We start from the raw sequence: 26747 nt of genomic DNA, 5'->3' as shown, positions 1-26747 counted from the left end.
GGCCCATATCCCTCTAAACTCTTCCTATTCATGTACCCATCCAGATGCCTTTTAAGTGTTGTACCTGTAATTGTACCAGCCTCTACTACTTCCTCTGGCAGCTTATTCCGTGCATTCACCACCATCTATATGAAAGAGTTGCCCTGTGGTCCTTTTATATTTTCCCATCTCACCTTAAACCTGTGTACTCTAGTTTTGGATTCCCATACCCTGAGAAAAAGGCCTTGGCTATTCACCCTATCCATGCCCCTCATGATTTTGTAATCCTCTAACAAGTCACCCCTCAGCCACCTATGCTTCAAGGAAAATAGCTTGAGCCTATTCAGCCTCTCCCTTTAGCTCAAATCCTCCAACCCTGGCAACATCCTTTTAATTCTTGTCTGAACACTTTCAAGTTTCACAACATCTTTCCTATAGCTGGAAGACCAGAAATGCACGCAGTATTCCAAAAGTGGCCTAACCAATGTCCCGCACAGCCACAACATGACATCCCAATTCCTATATTCAATGCACTGACCAATAGAGGCAAGTGTACAAAACACCTTCTTCACCACCCTGTCTATCTTTTTATGATTTTTTTTAAAAGACCATAATTTACAATCATTTTCTGACCTTTCATAGTTCAGATCAGTAACTCATAACTAGAAAAAGTCTTTGACCTGAAACTTTCAATCTTTTTTCACTCACCGCAAGTGTTACCAGACTATTTGCAAGTATCAAGCATTTTCTGGCTTTCGTTCTGATTTTCAGCTGTTCTGAAATATACTCTTGTCTCAGCCTCTAAATAATTTTCAAATCTTCCTACTTCAGATATCTTCTGCAGAAAACCTCATCCAGTTTGAAGGGAAACCCCAGTTTAAATATAGCACCATCTTAATACAGAAGCAACTTCTTCTGACAACTTGACTACAGCACAGAAATTTGATTAGTATATAATTACAGAATCACAGAATCATTGCAATGCAGAAAAAAGCCATTTGGCCCATCACTGTAACCGACTATCCAAATGAGCATTATAACGCAGTGTCATTCTGCCAACCTTTCCTTATACCTCTGCATATTTTTTTTCAAATTAAATAATCATCAAATGCCCTCTTGAGTGCTTTAATTGAACCTGCTTTCACCACATTCCAGGCAGTGCATTCCAGATTCTAATTATTTTTTTCACAATTCCATTTCCTTCCTTTGCAAATTGCTTTAAATCTGTGCCTTTTTGTTCTCAATCCTATTACATTTGGGAAGTTTCTTCCCGTTTAATTTCTGACCACTCATGATTTTGAAAACTTTTATCAAGCCTCTCTTACCTTTCTCCTTTCTAATGAAAACAATCCCAACCTCTCATAACACGAAAGAAACCTTTCTGTCCATCAAGTTTGGCCAATCTATACTAGTCCCACTTTCCAGCACTTGGCTTTAAAGTTTGCTTTGTTTATCCTTACAAGTGAAGTTTCTCATTCCTGGAACCATTCTTATAAACTTCTTCTGCACTCTCTCCAATGTGTTCATATACTTTCTGATATGTGGCACCAAGACTGTACACAATATTTAGCTAGAGTATAATTTGTGTACAGTATTATACATATTCAACATAAACTCTTCACTCTTATGCTGTCTACTACTATTAATAAAGGCCAGGCATTGTATGCTTTGGTAGCTGCTCACACCATATGTACATATACTGCCAAGTCTTTCTGCTCCTGCATGCTTTTACAGTAATACCCTTTTGTTTTATACTTTTGCTCCATGTTCTTTCCACCAAAATGTAACATTTCAGTTCCGCATTGGATTTCATTTGCCCTAGCATCAACTTGTCAGTTCCCTTTTGAAGTTTCATACTTCGCTCCCCACAGTCCATACTATCTGCAGATGTTGAAACTTTTCTCTGTAGGACAAGGTCTAGATCATTTATATATATATATATGGAAAAGCAAAGGCCTTATTACCATCCACTGGGGCACCGCACTACAAATCTTCTTCCAGCCTGTAAAAACATTAATCATTAATCTTCTTTCTCTATCACTCAAGCATTTTTGTTTACATATTGCTACTGCCCTTCTTAATCTAGGAGCTTTAACATTTTGGAAATGAATTTGCTGTTTGGAAGTTCATGTACATTACATTAAAATCATTACCCTCATCAACCCTCTCCACTACCTCTTCAAAAAACTCCAGTAAATTAGTGAAACATGATTTTCATTTAAGATGTTCATTTAAGAAATTAATTCCAGCTGTCCTTAATTAGCCCACATTTGTCCCTATGATCATTAATCCTGTCCCAAATGATTGTTACTAGATGATTCAACACTGCTGAAGTTAAACTGACTGATCTGTAATTGTTGGATTAATCCTTATACCTTTTACAAACAAGGGCATAATGCTTGCAATTCTCCAGTTTTCTTTTAACTCCCCAGAGTCTAGGGCAGACTGAATGACTGTGGTTTGTGCCCCTGCAATTTCCCCTCTTGCTTCCTTCAATACCCTGGATGCATCTCATCTAGTCCCTTGTCAACTTGGCCTTGTCAACTTTAAGCATCAACAATCTATCCAACACATTATTTATCAATTTACTTGAGCCATCGGTTATTGAAGTTTCCACATCTGTCACCATGGCCTGTGTACTATCTAATTCTTAGATATTCATTTAATACCTAGACCAGTCTCCTACCTCCACATGGAGAAAGTGAGGACTGCAGATGCTGGAGATCAGAGCTGAAAAATGTGTTGCTGGAAAAGCGCAGCAGGTCAGGCAGCATCCAAGGAGCAGGAGAATCGACATTTCGGGCATAAGCCCTTCAAAAGACAGTCTCCTACCTCCACATGTAAATTTCCTAATTGGTCTCTAATCAGTCCTACTCCTCCTCTTAATATTCTTTAACTATTTATATTCCTAAGAAAGACTTTGGAATTCCCTTTTATATGGGAAGCCAGTCTTTTCTCATAATCCCTCTTTGATCCTCTAATACACTTTCTCACCTTCCCTCTGAAACCCTTGTATTCCTCTTCGGTGTTAGCTGTATTTTCTACCTGGCTCATCTCATAATAGATATTTTCTTCTTTATTTTAATTCCTGTCTCTTTTGTCATCCAGAGAACTCTAAATTTGTGTGGCTCACCATTCCTGTTTGATAAAATATTCCTTGAATATATCTGAATCAACTCCTCTTTGAGGGAAACCCATTGCTCAGTTTATTCAATCTTTCATTCTAGTATCATCTGCCCTGCTCTGTTCTTGCTCCATTAACGTTGGTTCTCTGCCAACTGATTTTTCTTGCTCTGGATTGACCATCATACTAAACCTTATGATACAATGATCACTATCTCCTAAATGTTCCCGACTTTAAGTTCAAGGTTAAAATTTAAACACAAATCCCAATATTAATTTGTTCATTTGAGACTTTAACCAATAAGACAATGGGAGTAGAATGGTGCAGTAACCCAGGAAACTTCAATTTAGTCATAAATAATGCTTATCAAAGCTAGACAGCAACTTTCCAGTTCAACTTTTGAAGGTTGACACTGTTCTCCTCACAGTTTACCACACTCCCAAGTTTTGTATTACCCACAAACTTTGAAATTATTCCTGCATACCAAGATCAGGGTCATTAATATATATCAGAAAAAGCAACTGTCGTAATACCGACCCTTGGGGAACTACAAATGTTCCTACAAACCAAACAATGTCTACATCATTACTCTCTGTTTTTAATCACTCAACCAATTTTGTAACCACTTTACTATTTCCCCTTTTATTCTATAATTTTTCTCGGATGTCTGTTGTTTGGCATTATACTGAACACCTTCTGGAAGCCCATAAAAGTTCAACGGAGTCTTACCAGACCATAGGGCTGCTCTTTCATCAGAGACAGATGACTGGTGGTGGTTTAATGTGAGGGTCACCATGCCTCAGGTGAGGGGAGGGGTTGTGAAGGAGTCCTTCACTGTAACCTCAGTCAGTCTAGGAATTGACTCCACGCTGTTAGCGTCTCTGTGCATTGCAAGCCAGGCATTTAAGCTAACTAACCCCATGTACACCATAGAAACAGCATTACCCTCATTGACCATTTCTGTTACCTCTTTACAAGTTAGCTAAACATTCTTGCCCTTTAGAAATCCACGCTAGTTCTTACTAATCAATCCACCATTTTCCCATGTGACAATTAACTCTAGTCCAAATAATTATTTCTAGAAGCTTCTCCACGACTAAACTTAAAATGACTAATCTGTAATTGCTAGGCTTATTCTTGCAACCTTTTATTTGATCGAGGGTATAATACGTGCAATTTCCTAGTTGCCTGGCACCACTGCGGAGACTTCCTCCTCTGTCACCATTGGCTGGATAGCATCTGCTTCCTTGATAGCGACAGATGCAAAGTATTGATTCCTCAGCCATGTCTCCTCTGTCCAGATGTAAATCCTCTTTTTGGTCTCTAATTAGCCTTGCTCAGTTCTCAGTTCATAAGAATTCAGCGTTCAGTCCAGATTGCAGAACAGTCTCCAAGCAGGACAAACAAGTCGTTCAGGAAGACCAGTCAGCCTAGCTAAAGTGACTTCCAATGTGTGAAGCTTCTAAGCCAGGAGAGCTTAGAGAGAAATCTTCACCAGGTAGAACTGCAAAGGTTTAGGCCATCAGAATTGTGACAGGTTTATGCCAGTGACTATGTAAGGAATTGTAAGATATTCTCCATAATTTACAAAAAAAGGAATGAGTTAACTAAAGATTTAAAAAGCTGTGACACAAGTGCTATTTCTCTGGAAATAAGTTTCTGTAATGGGTAGTGTAAGGAAACATTAATTGAGGAAATATATTATTGAAATTTATTGTGATGATCGCGGTAAGATAATATTGTCTTCTATATATATAGATTTGTTCGTGTTTTTCTTTCTTTGTATAATAAACATAAGTTTTGTTGTTAAAAAAATTGCAACCTCATGTGCCCTACATTGCAGTCCCCAGTCATCATTTTGAACAAGTAAAAGTTAAAAAAAATCTTTTATGATCTACCAAGCCAAACATCATTCTGGGGTCTGACTTGTCGAATATTACCATCAACTGGGATAGGCAGTAAAATCAGTCAGATTTCCTATTCCAGTGCCCCAAGTGAAAAGCATGTTAATACAAATAAATATTTGGAACAACATGTGAGACAAATCAAGGCAGGACTTAAACAGTTAATGTTAGGGACCTGGAGAACCCTCTTTTAGAATGCTGCATGATTTTACAATTTTAGAATTCTGGTCTCCATGCTATAGGAAAGATGTTGTTCAACTTGAAAGGGTTTAGAAAAGATTTACAAGGACGTCACCGAGGTTGGACGGTTTGAGCTACAGGGGGAGATTAAATAGGCTGGGGCTTTCTTTCTTGAAGCATCGGAGGCTGAGGGGTGACCTTATAGAAGTGTAGAAAATCATGAGGGACATAAATAGGGTGATTAGTCAGGGTAGGTGAGTCCAAAACCAGAGGGCACAAGTTTAAGGTGAGACAGGAATGATTTAAAAGGGAACCTGAGGTTTTAATGCACAGGGTGGTGGTGGGGGTTTGGGGGGGCACATGTATGGAATGAGCTGCCAGAGGAGGTGGTAAAGGCTGGTACAATTCCAATATTTCAAAGGATGGGTACATGAAAAGGAAGGGTTTACAGGGATATGGGTGAAGTGCTGGCAAATGGAACTAGATCAATTTAGGATATCTGATTGGTGAGGATGAGTTGGAATGAAGGGTCTGTTTCTGTGCAGTATGGCTGTATGACTTTATGACAGTACGTGACCTCAAAATTCAAAGTCTTTACTTGTATATGTTAACTTATATGTTTATTTGTATCAGCCAATAAGACCCCTCAGTGACATGAAGGAAGAAGTGGAGAGTTTTGTAATCACATTTGCAGAGTCACTAAGCGGGAAGACACAACGGAAAATGCACATAAAGCCAGAAACTTATGAAAGGGAATGGAAGAATTGGGTGAACAAAACTAAATGGAGATGAAGAAGTGTGAAATCATTTATTTCATCCCAGGAAAGACAAATTCTAAAAACTTGAGAAACTAAGAACTGTAGAAGAGCAAAGAGACTTGGGTGTCCATTTAAAGAAATCACTAAAAGTGCTTGACACACAGAAAGCAATCAAAAACGTTAGAGGAATTTAGCCTTTATCTTAAGGGGCTGAATACAAAAGAGATATGCTGTTCTTTAACTTTGTAGAGTCTTTACCAGATCCCTTCTGAAGCACTGAATTCAATTCTAGGCATTCAGTAAGAAACAGAACTTAAAATATGGAACCAGATCATCAAGGACTGAAATCAGGAAGTATCTTGCACACAAAAAGCTTTATCTAGATCTTGGGGAAATTAAAACTTCTAAGGTAGAAAGTATTGTTTTTAGATATGCGTGTTAAGATCAAAAGCAGTCAATGCAATTGAAGTGAAAATTAAGTAAGATCAATAGAATGATGGAACAGTCTTGAGGAGCTCGCTGTCTTGATCCTATTTCTGTAGCAATTAACTTGTTTATGATGTCTTTTACAAGCAATTTGATTGATGAAAATCACTGTCTGATACCATGAAAAATAAATGGGAATTGGATCATTGCCTTTACAATTCCCACTGTAAAGTGCCTGTATATTATTCTTGAGAAAAGATTGGATGTAATTTAGTTATGATTCCCTCTGCATAGTCAAACCTCATACATACAGAATGGCTGCTCAAGTAAGATATATCAGATGATGAAGATTTCATATCAAGGAAAAAATAATTAAAAGTAATGAATTATTTGGATTTTCTAGCACATGAAAATTGTTTAAGATGACATTGAGAAAATATATCTCATCAGTCAGTTAACAACTTGTTTTAAATAGCACAATGACTACAAGGGAATAGATGACTAATCATACCAAGAAATCAGCTATCTATCAAAGTAACACCACTTCCTCTTCATTTCATACTTTATTTAAACATTGGTAAGTTCGAATTTAATGCATCATTTTAGCTAATGTCCTCAAGTAGATCCTTGAGTTTGGTGCAGCCCTTTTTTTCCGTTGCCTGCTAAGTTGTCAAAGGCAATACGTTCTCCATTTCTTTTAAGAGTAAAGAGAACAGTGTTGGCAGATGGGCTTGGCATAGGTTCTTATTATCTCATTTGGTCTGAAAAAATGCCTGAGACATAATAGAATGAGAGAACACAAGATAGACCTTTTAATTAAAGGTCAATTGAATGGGAATTGATTGTATTATTATGAAATAGTAATAATATTTGGGGTGTGAGTTTTATAAACAGTGGTTAACAGTGGTTAATAAAGCTCTCACTGAAAGTTTGGTCTTGGATTGCGTTAAAAAACAGTTATCTTTTGGAGTGTAACATTGGTTGCGGAGCATGGTTGAGTCGAAGTGTAAAGTTTCGGGTTATGATTACCTATCCCAGTTTTCTGTAAGTGAGCTTTATGACAGGTGGAAGAATGTGGACCTGGGTTACTTCGTTTCTAAAGAGGAAAAGAGGCCTTGGCACTTTTGCTACCATGCAGAAGCAGGATAAGAAGGAAGTTTTTTTTTAAATTGGAGTTTGATGATTTGAACACAGATGAAGGTTTGGAAAGATTGCTAACTTTATGGACAAATGTTGTCAAAAAAGTGATTCAATGACCGCTCATGAGGTATGATAAGATTTTGACAAATTTAGAAAGACCCAGGATACTACTATGGAAGAGTACATATAGAATTCAGCAGATTGTATGTAAGACTGCAGAAACTTCATGTGGAAATTTCTCAATCTATGCCGGTATTTAGTTTCTCGACTGTGCCAAAACATCCACTATGAACAGACTTCTGGATTTGCAAATAATTATACACTAGAACAAATGTTGGAAGCACTGAAAGAAAATTCCTAAGAAAGTATTCCTTCCAAACAACATTCATAGCACAATGGGGCTAATTTGGAGGACACAATGTAAATAAATTGCGAAATCTGGAGACAGATTGGATACATAAGTAGAACTATACCAATTAGAAATGACAGCTGGAATGCTCTTGATAATTTTGAGAAATGAAGAGAATTTGAGATTTACAATAAGAGACTGAGTGCCAAAAAAGTTCAGGGTGTGGTGAATAGATGTTTCAAGTGTGATTCAAAGCACCATTATGCCATGAACTGTCCCAAACATATAATTCACAACTAAACATGACACAGACAATTTGGAGGAAGAAGATGGATCAAAGAGAGTGAATTGTATTGGTCACAAGAAGTTTCAGCCCAGTAATGAATGTGCTGCTGGCAGAGTTTTTCAATTGTGTAGTATGGCACAGTGGTTGCATGTCTGCTCTGTGTGGAATAGACTGGCTGAAATGTTATCTGCGCACTGAGTAATAAGGGACAAAGTTAATGATTTAGAGACTTTGACCAGTTTTAGATTTGGGGAAGATAAAACTCATAAATCTTTGAAAAGTATAGTCATTCCTTGTAAAATAGTCAGAAACAACCATTTTATGGGCACCAATAGCTTGCTATGAAATACAATCAAAATTACATTGGCTATCAGTCAAGAGAGATGAGACTGGATGTGGAAAACAACAAAATTATTGTATTTGGAAAATCTGTGAAATTTCAGTTTACTCAACTGGGGAAGTATTGTATTCCTTTAACAGAACATAGTCCTTCCATTAAAGAATCTAAAGAAGTCCTAATGATAACAGGGGTTAAAATTTAGAACCCAGAAGTTGGTTGTGTTAATTACGTACGCAATTTGCTAATTTGTCCTCTAAGATGTTTACTAAAAAATTAGTAAAGAATACAAGAATAAGGAATTGGGGATATGATAAGCCCATAGTAGATGTAACTGATAGATGTGAGATTTGCAAAAAATATTGAAGGACACCATCATGGTCAATTGCCAGTCTACCGTCTGCAAGATGAGGCAGTGCTTATAGATTGAAGTATATGGGATAAAGAAAACAACATTTTCACTTTACATTTTGTAGATGTGGCATGCAGATTTTGTCAGTCAACAATAATACAAAAAGTAAAAATAAAACAATAGATATGAATAAGGTAATGGAAAAATAGTTTGGGGCTCAACCTGGACCACCAACCAAAATTCTCAGTCATAATGGGGGATGGATTTTACTGATCTATGTGGGCAAATATGAACATAATAGTTATGAATTTAGTATCAGAAAGCCCCTTTAGCAAAGTGTATGTGAAAGGAAACATGCAGGAATAGATGTTTCATAAAATATTAGCAGATGAGTCAAACTAAATTATCACCAGCAGCAATGTGAGTTATACATGCTAAGGATTTGTTGCAGATTGTGGAATGATATAGTCCAGATGTTAATTTTTGGTGGAAATTCTGAAGTTCCATCACTATTATGTGATTACCACCCACCCCTCTCCCCCAGAAGTCAAACAGCAGCAATCCAGAAAAATATAGAAGGTGAGATAAAGGGTGTGGTTTAACAAAGAAAAGAAATGTAGCACAAAATAGAAAGGCCACCAAAAACAGAGGTCCATGTGATTAGGAAGTGTCAGTGGCTACAAACTAAAAATAAGTTAATAAAATATGCCAAAGAACAAGAAATACAAATCTGTAGAGAATTTAGAGAATGCACAGAGATGCCTGATGGGTGACAAGCAGTCCTATCACATAGGTAATTACACAGAGAAAAGGCATCTCCTGATGAGACTTGTGAAGCTAAAGCAAGACCAATGGCACAAGTTTTTCAAAAATAACTGGAGTCCAAGATGTGAGTAGATACACCAACAGTAAGCAAGCAATTTGAGAAGCCCAGTGGTTTAGAGGTTAGCACTGCTGCCTTTACAGCACCAGGGACAGGTTCAATTCCTGCCTTGTTGCATTTAATTTATTGTAGCCTTCGTACAGCGAAAACTTTTGCTTGCAAGCAGTGCAGGCAAATCATGGGAAGCAAGGACTTGTAGATGATAGGGTTCTTAGACAGAGTGAGGCATACACGTTACACTGCACAAGAGATGCATGAAGCCCGATCAACATGACTCAGTTTTACTTGACCACGTATCCCTCAGTCCAAAGATGTGCAGGTTAGGTAGATTGGCCATGCTAAATTACCCTGCGTGTTAGGTGGTTTAGCTATAGTAAATGTGGGGTTAGGTTGCTGGGGTTGGGTCTGGGTGGGGTGCTCTTCAGAGGGTCAGTGCAGATTCAATGGGCCAAATAGCCTCTATTCGTAGTGTAGGGATTCTACGAAATTTTCTTGGCTTTGTTAGCAACAAATGATTGGGAATGTAAATCAAATTGATATCCAAACTACATTTCCACAGAGAGATCAGCTCAAGAGGAAGGTGTTCCTTTGACCTCCACCAGTGGCACCAAATGAACTGGGGACTCTCTGGAAGTTACTTGAATGTGTATATGGCCTAAAAGATGCTTCTAATGTTTGGTACTTCTCAGTAAATAATTCTGCTGTCTTCAGTTAAAAGCAGGTCTTGCCACAATGAAAGGCTGCTTTCAGGCATCTTTATAATGCATCTAGATAGTGGATTGGGAGCAGTGAATTTCAATATGTTGTCATAAATGGGCTTAAAACACAATTCTAAATTGAAAATCAGACTTCTTAGGCTTTTAAGTATGTTGGATTGGAAATCAGGCAGAATGGATTGGGTGTCCCATTGCTTCAGCAATTTATTTGGAAAATGTTAGCCCCATTCATATCAGACAAAGCCAGATTCCCACAAACCAATACATTAGTTTCTAAAACTGAAACAGAGGAATTGTGAAGTCTAGTTGGACAGTCAACTAGAATTGGCTATGCATCCAAACAAGCCTAGATGCTATTTTTGAAGTATTAAAATTGAGTAAAGCTATGAAAAATCCCAGGATGGAAGATAATATTCAGAGAAAGGAAAAAATGAAACAAAATGATTTGGAGCATTGCATTTTAAAGTTTTGATCACTGGGAGATGCCAGAAACATGAAGTTTGTTTTTAGTGAAGCTTCTTATGCAAGTCTCAGTAATAGGATCTCAGGTGTTCAGAGTTTATAACTTTTCTGGAAAAAGGAGGCAAATATTACCCATTAGTCTGGGAAGCTAAAGGTTAAACAAGCAGTGAAAAGCACATTAGCAGCAGAAGCTCTATTACTTCCTGAAGCAAAAGACATGGCATTGTTTTTAGTGAAAATATTGGAAGAAATTATTAAAGCAGATCCAGCAGCAATTGCCATTGAGTAATACATGGATAACACGTCACCCTAGGATTACATGAACTCAATGAAATATGTAAATGAAAAATGACTGAAAATTAATATTCCAGTTTTCAATGAGATGCTGGAGAGTGGAGAGATCTCGAAATTGAAATGAGTAGCTATCAGTAATCAGTTATCTGATTGTTTTACAAAAAAAGGAGAAAATTATTGGAAATTGTTGGAAACATCGGAAAAAAAAGAGCTTGGGATTTTTAATGTACAAAGTGAATATGATCTGTTCCAGACCAAAGGGGTAGCCTGGGCACCTGACTGGGCCCCAGCTGTGCCTGTCTCCTCATCAGGTGCGCAGAAAAATCCACCTTCCACAGTTACACCGGTACCATTCCCCACCTTTTCCTCTGCTACGTCGTGCGGAGGTGGTTGATCAGTTTATCAACTTCACTAACACATTCCACCCTGACCTTAAGTTCACCTGGACCATCTTGGACACTTCCCTCCCCTTCCTAGACCTCTCTATCTCCATTAAAGGTGACGGACTCAACACGGACATCTATACAAACCCACCGACTCCCACAGCTACCTGGACTACATTTCCTCTCACCCTGCCTCCTGTAGAAACACTATCCCTTATTCCCATTTCCTCCATCTCTGCCGCATCTGCTCCCAGGAGGACCAATTCAACCGCAGAACATCCCAGATGGCCTCCTTCTTCAAAGATCACAATTTCCCCTCCCACATGGTCAATGAATGACCTCCAGCGCATCCCATCCACTTCCTGCACCTCCGACCTCAAACCCCACCCCTCCAAGACACACATATGAAACAACTCCACCACCCCCTGGCTGAACACTTTAACTCTCCTTCTCACTCCCCCAAGGACATGCAGGTCCTAGGCCTCCTCCACCACCAAACCCTTACCACCCGTCTCCTGGAGGAAAAATGCCTCATCTTCCTCCTTGGGACCCTCCAATCACATGGGATCAATGTGGATTTCATCAGTCTCCACATTTCTCCTTCCCTACCTTATCCCAGATCCAATCTTCCAATTAGGGACCGCCCTCTTGACCTGTCCTACCTGTCCATCCTCCTTCCCACCCATCCGCTCCACTCTCCTCTTCAACCTATCACCTTCACCCCCACCTTCGTCCATCTATTGCATTACCAGCTACCTTCCCCCCAGCCCAACACCCCTCCCATTTATCTCTCAGCCCCCTTGGCCCACAAGGCTCATTCCTGATGAAAAGCTTATGCTCAAAGCATCAACTCTCCAGCTCCTCAGATGCTGCCTGACTGGCTATGCCTTTCCAGCACTATACTCTCGACTCTGATCTTCAGCATCTGCAGGCCTCACTTTCTCCTGGTTGAATATAATCCGTTGTCATTGTTTATCTTGTTTGTTCTTTATTATTATAGTTTTATTTTTGAATAGAAAAGGGGAATCCATTATCATCTAATGTGATCTGAAGAGATTCTTGAGAACTAGTAGAATAAAGGAACCAATAATAGATATATTGATTCATGATTCATTGAGATTGAATTGCTTGTATTAATATGGGGAACTCATAGAATCATAGAGTTGTAAAGCACAGAAACAGATGCTTCGGTCCAACTCATCCATGCCGATCAGGTATCCTAAATTAATCTAGTCCCATTTGCTAGCATTTGGCCCATAGCCCTCTAAACCCTTCCTATTCATGTCCCCATCCAGATGACTTTCAAATGTTGTAATTGAACCAGCCTCCACCATCTCCTCTGGCAGCTCATTCCATATACGCACCACCCTCTGCGTGAAAACGTTGTCCCTTAGGTCCCTTTTAAATCTTTCCCCTCTTGGACTTACCTCCCTCATGGAAAAAAGATCTTGGTTATTCACCTGATCCATGCCCCTCATGATTTTATGAACCTCTACAAGGTCATCTCCAGAGAAAATAGCCCCAGCCTATTCAGTCTCTCCCTATAGCTCTAACCCTCCAAATCCAGCAAAATCCCTTGTAAATCTTTTTTTCCCCCCTTTCAAGTTTCACAACATTTTTCTGATAGCAGGGAGACTAGAATTGAGCGCAGTATTCCAAAAGCGGCCTAACCAACATCCTGTACAGCCGCAACATGACAACCCAACTCCTATACTCAGTGCACTGACTAATCAAGACAAGTGTACCAAACACCTTCTTCACTACCCTGCCTACTGTAACTCCACCTTCAAGGAACTATGAAACTGCACTGCAAAGTCTCTTTGAGTTTTATAGAATGTAGTTAATTGAAATAAAGATCTCACTGCAAGTGTGGACTTGGACTCAAACTAAATAGTTATTTTTTAGTATGTATCACTCATGTTGCAGGTGATTGAGTGGCTCTATGCCTTTTAAGTGAAATTTATTCTTCTTGTATGTATCTCAGTAAGAACCTCTTAATATATTCAATGTCATGTTCTGTGAGAAGAGAATAATATTCTTAAATATTGTCCAACTACACTTTCTCTCATCTTGTATGGCTTCTTCTAATCCATCATAATGGGGACACAGGGTTACACACAGAAGGAATACACACAGAAAATACTTTGTTGTGGATAGAGTAAGGGTGTGGAGGCAAAATTTTTCGGCTGATTGAGATGGAAACAAGTCTATGCTGTATAGACAGACTGACAAAATAAAGTTGCTGCTAACAATATTTTCCAGATGTTCATGAAATTGTCCACGTCATAGAATCGTAGAATGCTACAGCAAGGAGACAGGCCCTTTGGCCTAAATCAGTCCATGCAGACCAAAATGTCCACCCATACTAACCCCATTTCCCTGCACTTGGCCGATATCCTTCTAATCCTTTCCTTTCCAAATATTTGACCACATGCCTTTTAAACGTTAATATACTCACCTTAACGACTTCCACTGGCACCTGATTCCACATGTGTACCACGCTCTTCAGGATCTCTTTTATTCTTTTTGCTCTAACCTTAAATTAATGCCCTCAAGTCCTCAATTCCTCAGCCCTGAGAAAAAGACTGAGTGCATTCACCCTATCCATGCCTCTCATGATATTATGCACCTTTATAAGGTCCCTGCATCAGTCTCCTACACTCTAAAGAAAAAAGACCTAGTTTGTTAACCTCTCCCTATAACTCAGATCATTGAGTCCGGGCAACATCCTTGTAAATTTCTTCTGCACATTTTCCAGTTTAATAACATCCTTCCTACAACAAAGTGACCAAAATTGAGCACAATACTCCAAGTGCGGCCTCACCAATGTCCTGTATAGCTGCAACATAACTTCCCAACTTCTATACTCAATGCCCTGACTGATGAAGGCCAGTGTGCCAAAAGCCTTCTTCACTGTTCTGTCTACCTGTGACTCCACTTTCAGAGAACTGTGAACCTGAACTCTTAAGATCCTTGTGTTCCACTATACTCCTGCCTTGATTTAACTTTCCAAAATGCAAGACCTCACACTTTTCTACATTAAACTCCATTTGCCATTTCTTAACTCACTTCCCCACAGATCCAGGTCCTGCTGCAATTTCTGATAACCTTCCTCACTCTTCACGATATCTCCTATTTTAGTGTCATCAGCAAACTTACTAATCGTGCCTTGTACATTCTCGTCCAAATCACTGATATCAATAACAAACAGTGACGGTCCAGCACTGACCCCTGAGAAACTTCACTAGTCACAGGCCTCCAGTCCAACAAGCATCCGTTCACTATTACACTCTGCTTCCTATCATCAAGCCAATTTTGTATCCAATTTGCCAGCTTGCCCTGGATTCCAAGCATACTAACCTTCCAGAGCAGCCTACCATGTGGAACCTTATCAAAGACCTTACTGAAATCCATATAGACTATATCTGCTACCTGCCCTTGTCAACCTTCCTGGTCACTTCATCAAAGAACTCTAACAAATTTGTGAGGAATGATCTCCCACTCACAAAGCCATGCTAACTACTCCTAATCAAACCCTGTCTTTCCAAGTGCATGTATATCTTTCCAATTAAACCTATTGGACTATAACCTGGTGTTGTGTGATTGTTAACTTTATCCCTCATAATCTTCTGAAGTAACTTATCCACCAAAGATGTTAAGCTTACTGGTCTATAGTTCCCACGCTTTTATTTGCAGCACTTCTTGAATAATGGCATAACATTCATTACCCTCCAGTCTTCCAGAATCTCACCTGTGGCTAACAATGATGCAAAAATATCAGCCAGGGCCCCTGCACTTTCTTCTCTAGCCTCTTTCAGTGTTCTTGGATATACCTGTTTAAGACCAGGAGATCTTCCCACCTTCATACATTCTAATACATCCAACACCTCCTCTACTGTGACATGGGTTGTCCCCAAGATATCACCACTGACTTCCCCAAGTTTCCAAGTCTTCATGTCTTTCTCCATGGTAAACACAGAGGAGAGATATTCATTGAGAACTCCATCCGTCTCCTGCGGTTCTACAGATACATGTCATTTTTGATCCTTGAAAACAGATACCCTTCAAATTAGACACCCTTCAAAATAGACATCCTTCACATCCATCTGCTTCTACTGACTCTGAAAGCAACTGCACATTTTTGTTGTCAGTTGAAGTTATCACAAGTGAATTATAAGTCTATAAGCAGGCAACTTTGATGTAATCGAATATTGGGTTATGCAACAGGTTCTGCTCTCCGTACTCTTCCATTATTGCTGAAAATAGTTTGTTTAAAGAATTAATGTTGATAACTTTCAGACATAACTCTCAAAAGAAAATTGAATAGCCACTAGAAAAGGAAAAAAGTATGGAGGGCTATGGTAAAAGAGCAAAAGTGTGGAGTTAATTAGATGGCCCTTTCACAGTCACAATGCGATGAATGATCCACGTCAGATGCCATATCAATTGCCCATCACTCCTCCCGAGAACATCTTGACACTAAGAACAGTTACGTAAGAAGCCTACTCATTGACTACAGTTCAGCATTCAACACTATTATCCCCTCGAGACTGATTACTAAACTTAGTGATCTCAGACTAAGCTCCACTCTCTGCAACTGGATCTTCTGTTTCCTGACCCACGGGCTACAATCAGTGAAGATTGGGGACAATATTTCATCCTCACTAACACTCAACTCTGGATCCCCCCAGGGGTGCAAACTCAGCCCCTTACTGTACTCACTATAAACCCATGACTGCATCGCCAAATACCAGACTAATGCCATTTACAAGTTCGCTGATGACACCCCCATAGTCGGTCGAATCTCAGATGGCGACAAAATATACTACAGACGGGAGGTGGAAGACCTGGAAGAATGGTGCACTGAATACAACCTAGCTCTCAATGCCAGCAAAAGCAAGGAACTCATTATTGACCTTCAGCGGAATGTTACTCATGCCTCCCTACACATTAACAGCACAGTGGTGGAAGGAGTGGAGAGTGTCAAGCTCCTGGGAGTGATCATCCACAACAAGCTTTCTTGGACTTTTCATGTCGATGCACTGGTTTCAAAGGCCCAACAATGTCAGGCAGCTGAGGAAATTTGGCTAGGCAGCGAATACCCTTGCCACCTTTTATAGGTGAGCCATTGAGAGCATTCTGTCTGGATGTATTACTATCTGGTATGGAAACTACCATTCAAGATTGGAGACAGTTACAGAGAGTGATGAACTCAGCCCAGACAATCACAAAGGCCAATCTCCCATTTATAGAATCCACTGACCAGGCCCGCTGTAGAGGAAAGGCCACCAGTATTCTAAAAGACCCATCCCATCTTGGTAATGTTTTTCTACAGCCTCCACCATTGGAGAGAAGGTACAGAATCCTGAACACCCAGACCTGCCAGTTTCGCAACAGTTTCTACCCTACTGTTGTTAGAATACTGAATGGACTCACAAACTCTTAACATTCGCCTGTACCTGTGTTTTTGATTTTGCCGCTGTTTACGTGGTATTTAATATCTATGCTACTTAACTCTGTGAGCTGTCTGTATTGCTCGCAAGGCAAAGCTTTTCACTGTGCCTCGATACACGTGACAATAAATTCAATTCAATTCAATTCAATTCAATTCAGTGATCTCCTGTAATGAAGAATTTGATGAAATTGAGTGAACTGGTGACAAACACAAAGATTAAAATACTTTTATTGATCAGAGTTGAAATCAATTCTTAAAATTACCACACTGCTATAAATTGCAATTAAAAATTATGAAAAAAAACATATTTACAGGATGCAAATGCTACTGCAATATGTGTGGCCGCAAAAACATACACATTTTACTGTGTGTCCAGAAAGAGAGCAAAAGTATGAACAGACTATTATGTTCACTTCTGCAATTATTTTAGTGCAGCGTGTGAACAAATTATATGTACCACAAGATAAAAAAAAAGGTAAAATTGGACCAGTATTGTCTCTCACAATACATTTATTAACAGTTATGGCATTGTTTCTCATAATTCAACTGGACTTCTATAACAATTTTGTTTTGTTGCAGTTATGTTGAAAAGAAGAGTATTTTATCCAATGTTTTATTCATTCTGTCCTTTCAATTATTGCATCTTTCTTCGCTTAACACCTCATCTTTTGTGAAATCTAAATCACTTTGAAATGCAAGCTCCCTGCAACTGTCATATACTTTATCGGAAGAACAACCCATAGCTGAAATTAGCATACTTAAAGCATCATCTGCAAATAGTCCCATCATCTTTATTTTAAATATACAACCTAGCGACAGGAAATGACAGATTCACAGCATTTCATGGAAAGCTCGATTTAATTTTAGGAAACTGATAGATTGCAATTAATTAACCATTACTTCTGGTACAATATGTGGTAAGGTTGTTGATTTGCAGTTTCTGTTTCTCCTGCCCATGGCTACATTTCTGAATGTTATGTTGATCTGAAAAAGAAACTGCAGAGCTGTCAACTTTACGTCTGTAGTAAGCAAAATGCGCTAAATAGGTACCTTATTGATAATGATCTGGTTCAGCAATCAGCATGGATTTGCAAATGGGAAATTGTGTTTAATCATGTTCTTGGAGTTTTTAAAAAAGATGTTAGTAGTAAAATTGACAAATGGGAGTTAATGGATCAGAAGATTTTTGATCAGTGAATTTTTCCCACAGGAGGCTGGTTACAAAAATGAAAGCATATGGGAAAGGAGGTAATGTACCGGCATGGATAGAAAACAGGAGTAACAATAAATGGGTCATTCTCACACTAGCAGGTGGGGGTACTGTGAAGAACAGTACTTGGGCCCCAGCTGTTCACTATATATATATCAATGATTTAGAGTTGAAACAAATGTAAAATTTCCAAACTTGTGACTGATACAAAGCTAAGTCGGAATGTGTGTTGTGAGAAAGATGTAAAGAGGCTTCAAAAGGATTTGGAAAGACTCAGTGAATGGTCTACAGCATGGCAGATAAAATGTAATGTGTAAAAATGTGAAGCTATCTACATTGGCAAAGAAAACAGATGTGCAGAGTATTTCTTAAAAGGTAAAACGTTTTGAGGCACCCTTGTCAATAAGTCACTGGGAGTTAACATACAGATGTAGCAACTTTTAGTGCAAAAGGATTTGAGTACAAGAATCCTAAAGTCATGCTTCAACCGTATAAAAGATTGTATACATCGCACCTGGAAGTGTCATCATCTCAGGAGAGATATGATAGCCATAGAGTGAGAGCAATAATGGTTCATCAGACTTGTTCCTGGAATGACAGGACTTGTGCAATGAAGAGAAATTGGACAAACAGAGCCTCTATTCTCTACAGTTTCAAAGAACAAGAACATCTCATTGAAACTTACATAGTACTTAAAGAATTGGACAGTGTTTGATTCAGGTAAGATGTGTCCCCTGGCTGGAGAACAAAATATGGTCAGAGATGAGGCAGCTCAGACACTTGTAAACCTTAGGAATCCTCTACCATGGAGGGCTGTAAAAGCTCAGTCTTTGAGTATGTTTAAGGTAGAGATTGATAGATTTCTGATCCCTGGTGACACACAGGGTCATATAGGATGGGGGGGGTGGGTACAAGGCATTTAAGTATTCCGTCAGCTATGATCTGCATTGAGTGATGAGGCAGCCTCAGCAGGCTGAATGGTCTTCTCTTGTTCCTATGTTCTTATGAATTTAATCAATCAAACAAAGTTTTGTACAAAGTCTCATGAGTTTAAAACATAATAAATCAATGTCAAACCCTATTTATCCATATTTATCTGTATTTATCCAAAACGCATACAGCAGTTACACAAAAGTTATAAAGATAGAAATGAGCTCTCCTTGTATCTATTTTCAGGAAAAATCATGCTTCCCAACCTCAAATTACATCTGGTCATTTTTAGCTTTTTAAATTGATTCATGGGGTCTCAGAATTAGAGTCAAACAGTCATAGAGATGTACATGGGCATGTTGGTTTCAGTTCTTTCATAAACAAGCTCTCTCTCATACCCTCACACATACACTCCCACACTCACACACGCACCCTCTCATAGACTTACAACCCTTTAAACTCACACCCACACACATACACACATTCTCTGACACACTCTCATACCTCCCCGTGCCTCCACTCCCCACCCCAAACATGTACACACACTCATATATGTTTTTAGGGTGAATCTGTACTTGCAGAATTACATTTTAGTTTGCTCAAAAGCTGCATGAATCCATGTCTGTAAATCTCTTTTTTAGATTAGAATCAGTCTGAACATTGGAGCACAGACAGTCTCACACAGGGCATCGCACACCTTCAATGCATTATCTGGGCCAATATGGCACCTATTGTTAAAGTTCACTTGAGAATGTAACTTAAGGAAGTTCTGGGATTTATATCTGAAAGAACTGAAGCCAACATGCCCATTCCAAAAGATGAGAGACTTAACAAGTAATCCAAGTCGTTTTCAATATATAACTTCAGTTACATCACACTGTAAACTTTTGCGTAAATTCTGTGTCCTATGATCTTATACACCACAACCACCTGATGAAGGAGTAGCACTCTGAAAGCTAGTGCTCCCAAATAAACCTGTTGCTCTATAACCTGGTGTTATGTGATTTTTAACTTTGTACACCCCAGTCCAATACTGGCACCTCCTTTTCATAGAGATATACAGCATGAAAACTGACCATTCAGTCAAAATCATCCATGCTAACCAGATATCCTAAATAAATCTAGTTGCATTTGCCAGCAGTTGGCCTATGTGCCTCTAAACCCTTCCTATTCATATACTCATCCCGATGCCTGTTAAATGTTGTAATTGTATCAGACTCCACCACTTCCTCTGACAGCTCATTTCATACACATACTGCTTGCTGTCCCTTAGGTCCTTTTGAAATCTTTCCTTCTCACCTTAAGCTTGATTCCTCTACTTTTGGGCTCTCCCACCCCAGAGAAAAGACCTTGTCTATTTACCCTATCCATACCACACATGATTTTATAAGCATCTATAAGGTCACCCCTCAGCCTCTGACATTCCAGGGAAAGTAGCCCCAGTCTAGTCAGCCTCTCTCAATAGCTAAAACTCTTCAACCCAAACAACATCCTTGCAAATCTTTTCTGAACCCTTTCACGTTTCACAACATCCTTCCTACAGAAAGGAGACCAGAACTGCATGCAGTGTCCTGTAAAACTGCAACGTGACCTCCCAAATCCTATATTCAATGCACTGACCAATAAAGGCAAATATACCAAATGCCTTCTTCAACAAACTATCTACCTGTGACAAGAGTTTCAAGGATATATGAACCTGCACTCCAAGATCTCTTTGTTCAGCAACTGTGCCCAGGATCTCACCATTAACCTGATTTGCCTTTCCAAAATGCAGCACCTCACATTTATCTAAATTAAACTCCATCTGCCACTCCCCAGCTCATTGGCCCATCTGATCATGATCACATTGTATTCTAAGGTAACCTTCTTCACTGTCCACTACACCTTCAATTTTGGTATCATCTGTAAACTTATTAACTATACCTCCTATGTTCATATCCAAATCATTTATATAAATGACAAAAAGCAGTGGACCCAGCACCGATCCTTGTGGCACTCCAATAGTCGCAGGTCTCCAGTCTAAAAAGCAACCCTCTAACACCATCCTCTGTCTTCTACCTTTGAGCCAATTCTGAATCCAAATGGCTAGTTCACCCTCTATTCCATGCGATCTAACCTTGCTGACCAGTCTCTCAGTAGGAACTTCAGCAAACACCTTATTGAAGTCAATTTACATCATGTAAATCTGCCCGCATCAATCCTCTTCGTTACTTCTTCAAAAAACTCAATCAAATTAGTGAGACATGATTTACCATTCACTAAGCCATGCTGACTATCCCTAATCAGTCCTTTCCTTTCCAAATACATGTAAATCCTGTCACTCAGGATTCCCTTCAACAACTTGCCCACCACCAATATCAGGCTCATCAGTCTATTGTTCCCAGGCTTTTGCTCACCACCTTTCTTAAATAGTGGCACCACATTAGCCAACCTCCAGTCTTCCAGCACCTCACCTGTGGGTATCAATGATACAAATACCTCAGCAATCACTTCCCTAGCTTCCCACAGAATTGGAGGGTACACCTGTTCAGGTCATGGGGATCTATCCACCTTTATGCATTTTTAGACATTCAGATCTCCTCCTCTTTAATTTGGACACTTTTCAAGATGTTGCTCTTTATTTCCCCACATTCTCTACCCTCAGTATCCTTCTCCACAGTAAAAAGACAGCATTTATTGTCCATACATAATAACACTTGAGACGGTGATGGTCTTGAACTGCTGCAGTCCAAGCATTATACACACACCTACAGTGCTGAGGAGAGGAGGTTTTAGGCTTTTCGCCCAGTGGTGATGAAGGAAGTCATAATATGTGTAACTTGGAAAATAAGTCACAGTGGGTCGTTTTTCCACATGTCTGCTGCCCTTATTTTTCTAGGTGCTTGAAGTCAACGGTTTGGAAGATGCTGTTGAAAGAAGTTTTGCGAATTGTTTGCATTGCTTCTTGTAGATTGTACACACTGCTACCATGATGTGTTCTAAGGTTTTCAATATAGAAGATGATTAATGGACTGCTTTGACAAGTCATTGGAACAGTACACACCCAGACATGTGGGAAATATTCTTTGAATTGTCCCTTTATTGATGGTGGAAAGGCTTTGAATGGTTAATCATTGAGCTACACATCAGAGAATTCCCAGATTCTGAACTACTCTTGTAACAATAATATACTATTGTTGGGCCAGTTACTTTTCTGATCAACATTGATTCTTGAATGATAACAGTGGGTGATTCAATGGTGGTTAGACCTAATTAGCTCAACATTCATGTGAATCAGTCTTAAGTGCCTTATTTCTGTCAAAGAGGGACCTGAAGCTCTCTTTAGGCCCTCTTGCACAATTGTTATTCAATCAGACAGAAACATTGTACTATTATCCTGCATTCTGGGTTGTTTAGCAGTTGGTTTATATTTTAATTCAATAAACATTTTTTCCAAAAGCACTGCTGTAGATTCAGGAGGAGCTGGAGTGTAATCCTACATGTATAAGCAGTAAAAGTTTATAGTTCCTCCAGGTTCCTCAACTTGTGTAGCAGGCCTCATCTGCTGGTGGAGCTATTTAGATTAATGGTATCAGCTGTGGGAGCAAAGATTGTGCTTTGTTGTCTCATCTGATTCAATTCCTGTAGAAACTTGTGCAGAGTTAATGGTAAAAAGATAAGGGAGTTTCAGCAATTCAAACTATGGCACAGAATTCTCTGACGGAAGTCCCAAATGTTTATATAGTTTTCTCAAAGTCCTTAAGGTGCCCACAGTGGAACGCAGGACCTTGGAGAAGCTAGCAAGCCATTAAAACTGAGTCACTATCTCTGAGCTGGCTTTCTGTAGTTCCAAAGAATAAAATGAACTACTGTACTGTCAAGCGAGTCGTTCACTTAGCCAAAGGCTGCATTGTTTCTTGGTTGATATTGCAGTCACTGTCTGAAAGTAGCAATCAAAGTCATTGTGCAGGAAAGTGCAACTGAAATGGTCGAATTGCTCTAGAGATAAGAGTTGCCCAAACTCACACCAACTGTGCGTAACTCTCACTATCACCCCTCAGCGATCGCTCTCAAAAAGAACAAAAAAGCAAGCACCAATTTCATTTCTTATTAAATGTACATGTCGATGGAGTCCCATTCCGTTATATTTCTATCTAGAGATCGCCATACTCCTCTGTAGACGTCTGCAATTGTGGGGCTGTTACGTGCCCACTGGGCTTTTTTTTAAAACAAGTTACCTGATTTGTAAAGAAATATGTTTCAGGATGGCAACGTTTGAGCCAGACAGAGCAAGTTGTAATTGACAGGCAACTCAAAGATTCTCTATCATCTCAGTTTGAAATTGATCACAGATATTGTCAGCCGAGGACAATTTTGAAGATTCAACCGATTGTTTCCCTTTCGCTTGGCCTGCTGGGTTTGTTTCCAATTCGAAACATCTTAGTTTAAGAGCAACAAGAGCTTTCTTCAAAGAATCTTTGAAGGTTGAGCTCGAAAAGTAATAAATCACTGGATCGAACACACTGTTCAGGTAGGTTATGCACAGAGTATCGTAAAATATCTGAACGGCTGTTTCTTTCAAGGAGCAATTTGCGGGGCTGATGTTCTTCGTGATTAACACAGCAATAACAGCAATGTTTGTGGGTAAGAAACAAATCACAAACACTGCAGCCACCGCGATCACAAGCTTCATCGCTCGTTTATATTTGCGCCTTATTTCAGTTTTCATCTGTGTTAATTTATGAATAATGCGAGACGTAGAGAAGAGGAGAATCGAAGACGGAATAGCAAACTTAAAAATAATGAAAACGATATCGGTCCAAATGGCGTTAGTCGAGTGATCGTGGATGTGAACGGGTTCACAGAATGTCCGATTGTTGTGCCTGAACTTGTGGCATTCAGTTAAAAAATGGAACGAAATTGCCACTGCAAAAATCCACAAGCTGCCGGCTACCTTCACTGCACACCTTGTCGGCATCTTGTTCATCCTGTGGTGAGGGTGGACCACTTTAAAATACCGATCAATCGCCATAACAGTGAGGAGAATGACACTGGCCGTGCGATTTAAAAATATCATGAAGATCTTCAGACGACAAGCTACATCACCAAAAATCCAGTTCTTCCCCCGGATAAAGTAATCTGCTCGAAACGGTAAACAACAGATTAATAGAGTGTCTGCAATCGCCAGGTTCAGGGAATAAACTGTGTTTGGTTTCCAGGATTTGACATGAAAACTGAAGATCCACAAAGCAACCACATTTCCAATAAATCCGAGGATAAAGGTTATAAGAAGTATTGGTGGATTGTAGGAGGAATTAACGTCTTCAACAAAATTGCAAGCCTCGGTCCCGTTGCCCATTGTAGGTTCGCGACACGGTACAGTTACAGGGGAATGTGAACTAACTCAACAGTGCAAACCCAAGTTCTTTGCATTATGTTGTGGGTGGGGCTTTAATGTAACCAGAATAATAGAGGTCTGTTACATACTGTACCTTGGAAGTGCTATATAATTTAAATAGGCAAAAGCGAGGACTGCAGTTGCTGGAAACCAGAGTTTAGATCAAAGTGGTGTTGGAAAAGCAGGCCAGGCAGCATCCGAGCAGCAGGAAAATCGACGTTTCGGCAAAAGCCCTTCATCAATAATAAAGGCAGGAAGCCTCCAGGGTGGAGAGATAATGGGGGTGGGGGGAAAGGGGCTGGAGAAGGTAGCAAAGAGTATGATAGATGGGGATGAAGGTGATAGGTCAGAGAAGAAGATGGAGTGGATATGTGGGAAGGGAGATTGTCAGGTAGGACAGGTCATGAGAATAGTACTGAGCTGGAATGTTGGAACTAGAGTAAGGTGGGGAGAAGGGGAAATGAGGAAACTGATGAAGTCCATATTGATGCCCTGGGGTTGAAGTTCCAAGGTGGAAGATGAGGTGCTTCTCCTCCAGGCGTCGGGTGGTGAGGGAGCGGCGGTGGAGGAGGCCCAGGACCTGCATGTCCTTGGCAGAGTGGGAGGGGGAGTTGAAATGTTGGGCCATGGGGCAGTGTGTTTGATTGGTGCAGGTGTCCGGGAGATGTTCCCTGAAGCGCTCTGCAAGGAGGCGTCCAGTCTCCCCAATGTAGAGGAGACCGCATCAGGAGCAACAGATACAATAAATGACATTTGTAGAAGTGTAGGTGAAACTTTGATGGATGTAGAAGGTTCCTTTAGGGCCTTGGATGGAGGTGAGGGAGGAGGTCTGGGCGCAGGTTTTGCAATTCCTGCAGTGGCCGGGGAAGGTGCCAGGAGGGGAGGGTGGGTTGTTGGGGGGCGTGGACCTGACCAGATAGTCATGGAGGGAACGGTCTTTGTGGAAAGTGGAAATGGGTGAGGAGGGAAATATATCCCTGATGGTGGGGTCCGTTTGGAGGTGGCGGAAATGTCGGTGATTAATCTGCATGTTGGTAGGGTGGAAAGTGAGAACCAGGGGAGTTCTGTCCTTGTTACGGTTGGAGGAATGGGGTTTGAGGATAGAGGTGCGGGATGTGGATGAGATGCGTTGGAGGGCATCTTCAACCATGTGAGAGAGGAAATTGCAGTCTTTAAAGAAGAAGACCATCTGGTGTGTTCTGTGGTGGAACTGGTCCTCCTGGGAGCAGATATGGTGGAGGCGGAGGAATTGGGAATACGGGATGGCATTTTTGCAGGAGGTAGGATGGGAAGAGGTGTAATCCAGGTAGCTGGGAGTCGTTGGGTTTGTAAAAAATGTCAGTGTCAAATCGGTCGTCATTAACGGCAGAGGCGGAGGAATTGGGACCGACTTGACACCACATTCTGCACCTCCACCCTCAAACCGCATCCCTCCAACCATAACAAGGACAGAACTCTCACTTTCCACCCTACCAAACTTCGGATTACCTGCCGACATTTCTGCCACCTCCAAACGGTCCTCGCCACTGGAGATTTATTTCCCTCCCCACCTCTTTCCGCAAAGATCATTCCCTCTGTGACTGCCTGGTCAGGTCCACGCCCCCCAACAACCCACCCTCCCCTGCCACTGCAGGAATTGCAAAACCTGTGCCCACACCTCCTCCCTCACCTCCATCCAAGGCCCCAAAGGAGCCGCCTACATCCATCAAAGTTTCACCTACACTTCCACAAATGTCATTTATTGTATCTGTTGCTCCTGATGCGATCTCCTCTACATTGGGGAGACTGGACGCCTCCTTGCAGAGCGTTTCAGGGAACAACTCCGGGACACCTGCACCAATCAACCCCATTGCCCCATGGCCCAACATTTCAACTCCCCCTCCCACTCTGCTGAGGGCATGCAGGTCTTGGGCCTCCTCCACCACCGCCACTCCCTCACCACCCGATGCCTGGAGGAAGAACACCTCATCTTCCACCTTGGAACACTTCAACTCCAGTCCATCAATGTGGACTTCACCATTTCCTCATTTCCCCTTCCCCCCACCTCACCCCAGTTCCAACCTTCCAGCTCAGCACTGTCCCCATGACCTGTCCTACGTGACAATCTCCCTTCCCACCTATCTGCTCCACCCTCCCCTCTGACCTATCACTTCCATCCCCATCTCCATTCACCTATTGTACTCTTTGCTACCTTCCCGCACC

General features: G+C 40.5%; 1 protein-coding gene across 1 annotated transcript; it reads right to left on the bottom strand.

Moving 5' to 3' along the window:
* Nucleotides 1-17357: 17357 nt before the first annotated feature.
* Nucleotides 17358-24506, bottom strand: LOC132827464 (hydroxycarboxylic acid receptor 2-like). Its single transcript, XM_060844150.1, has one exon. It carries the CDS (start codon nt 24504-24506, stop codon nt 23460-23462), a length of 1047 nt encoding a protein of 348 aa, XP_060700133.1. The 3' UTR covers nt 17358-23459.
* Between the last annotated feature and the right edge of the window lie 2241 nt (nt 24507-26747).

Source organism: Hemiscyllium ocellatum, chromosome 24 (assembly GCF_020745735.1).
Source record: "Hemiscyllium ocellatum isolate sHemOce1 chromosome 24, sHemOce1.pat.X.cur, whole genome shotgun sequence".
NCBI lineage: Eukaryota > Metazoa > Chordata > Chondrichthyes > Orectolobiformes > Hemiscylliidae > Hemiscyllium > Hemiscyllium ocellatum.
This window is presented reverse-complemented; position numbering and strand designations above follow the sequence as displayed.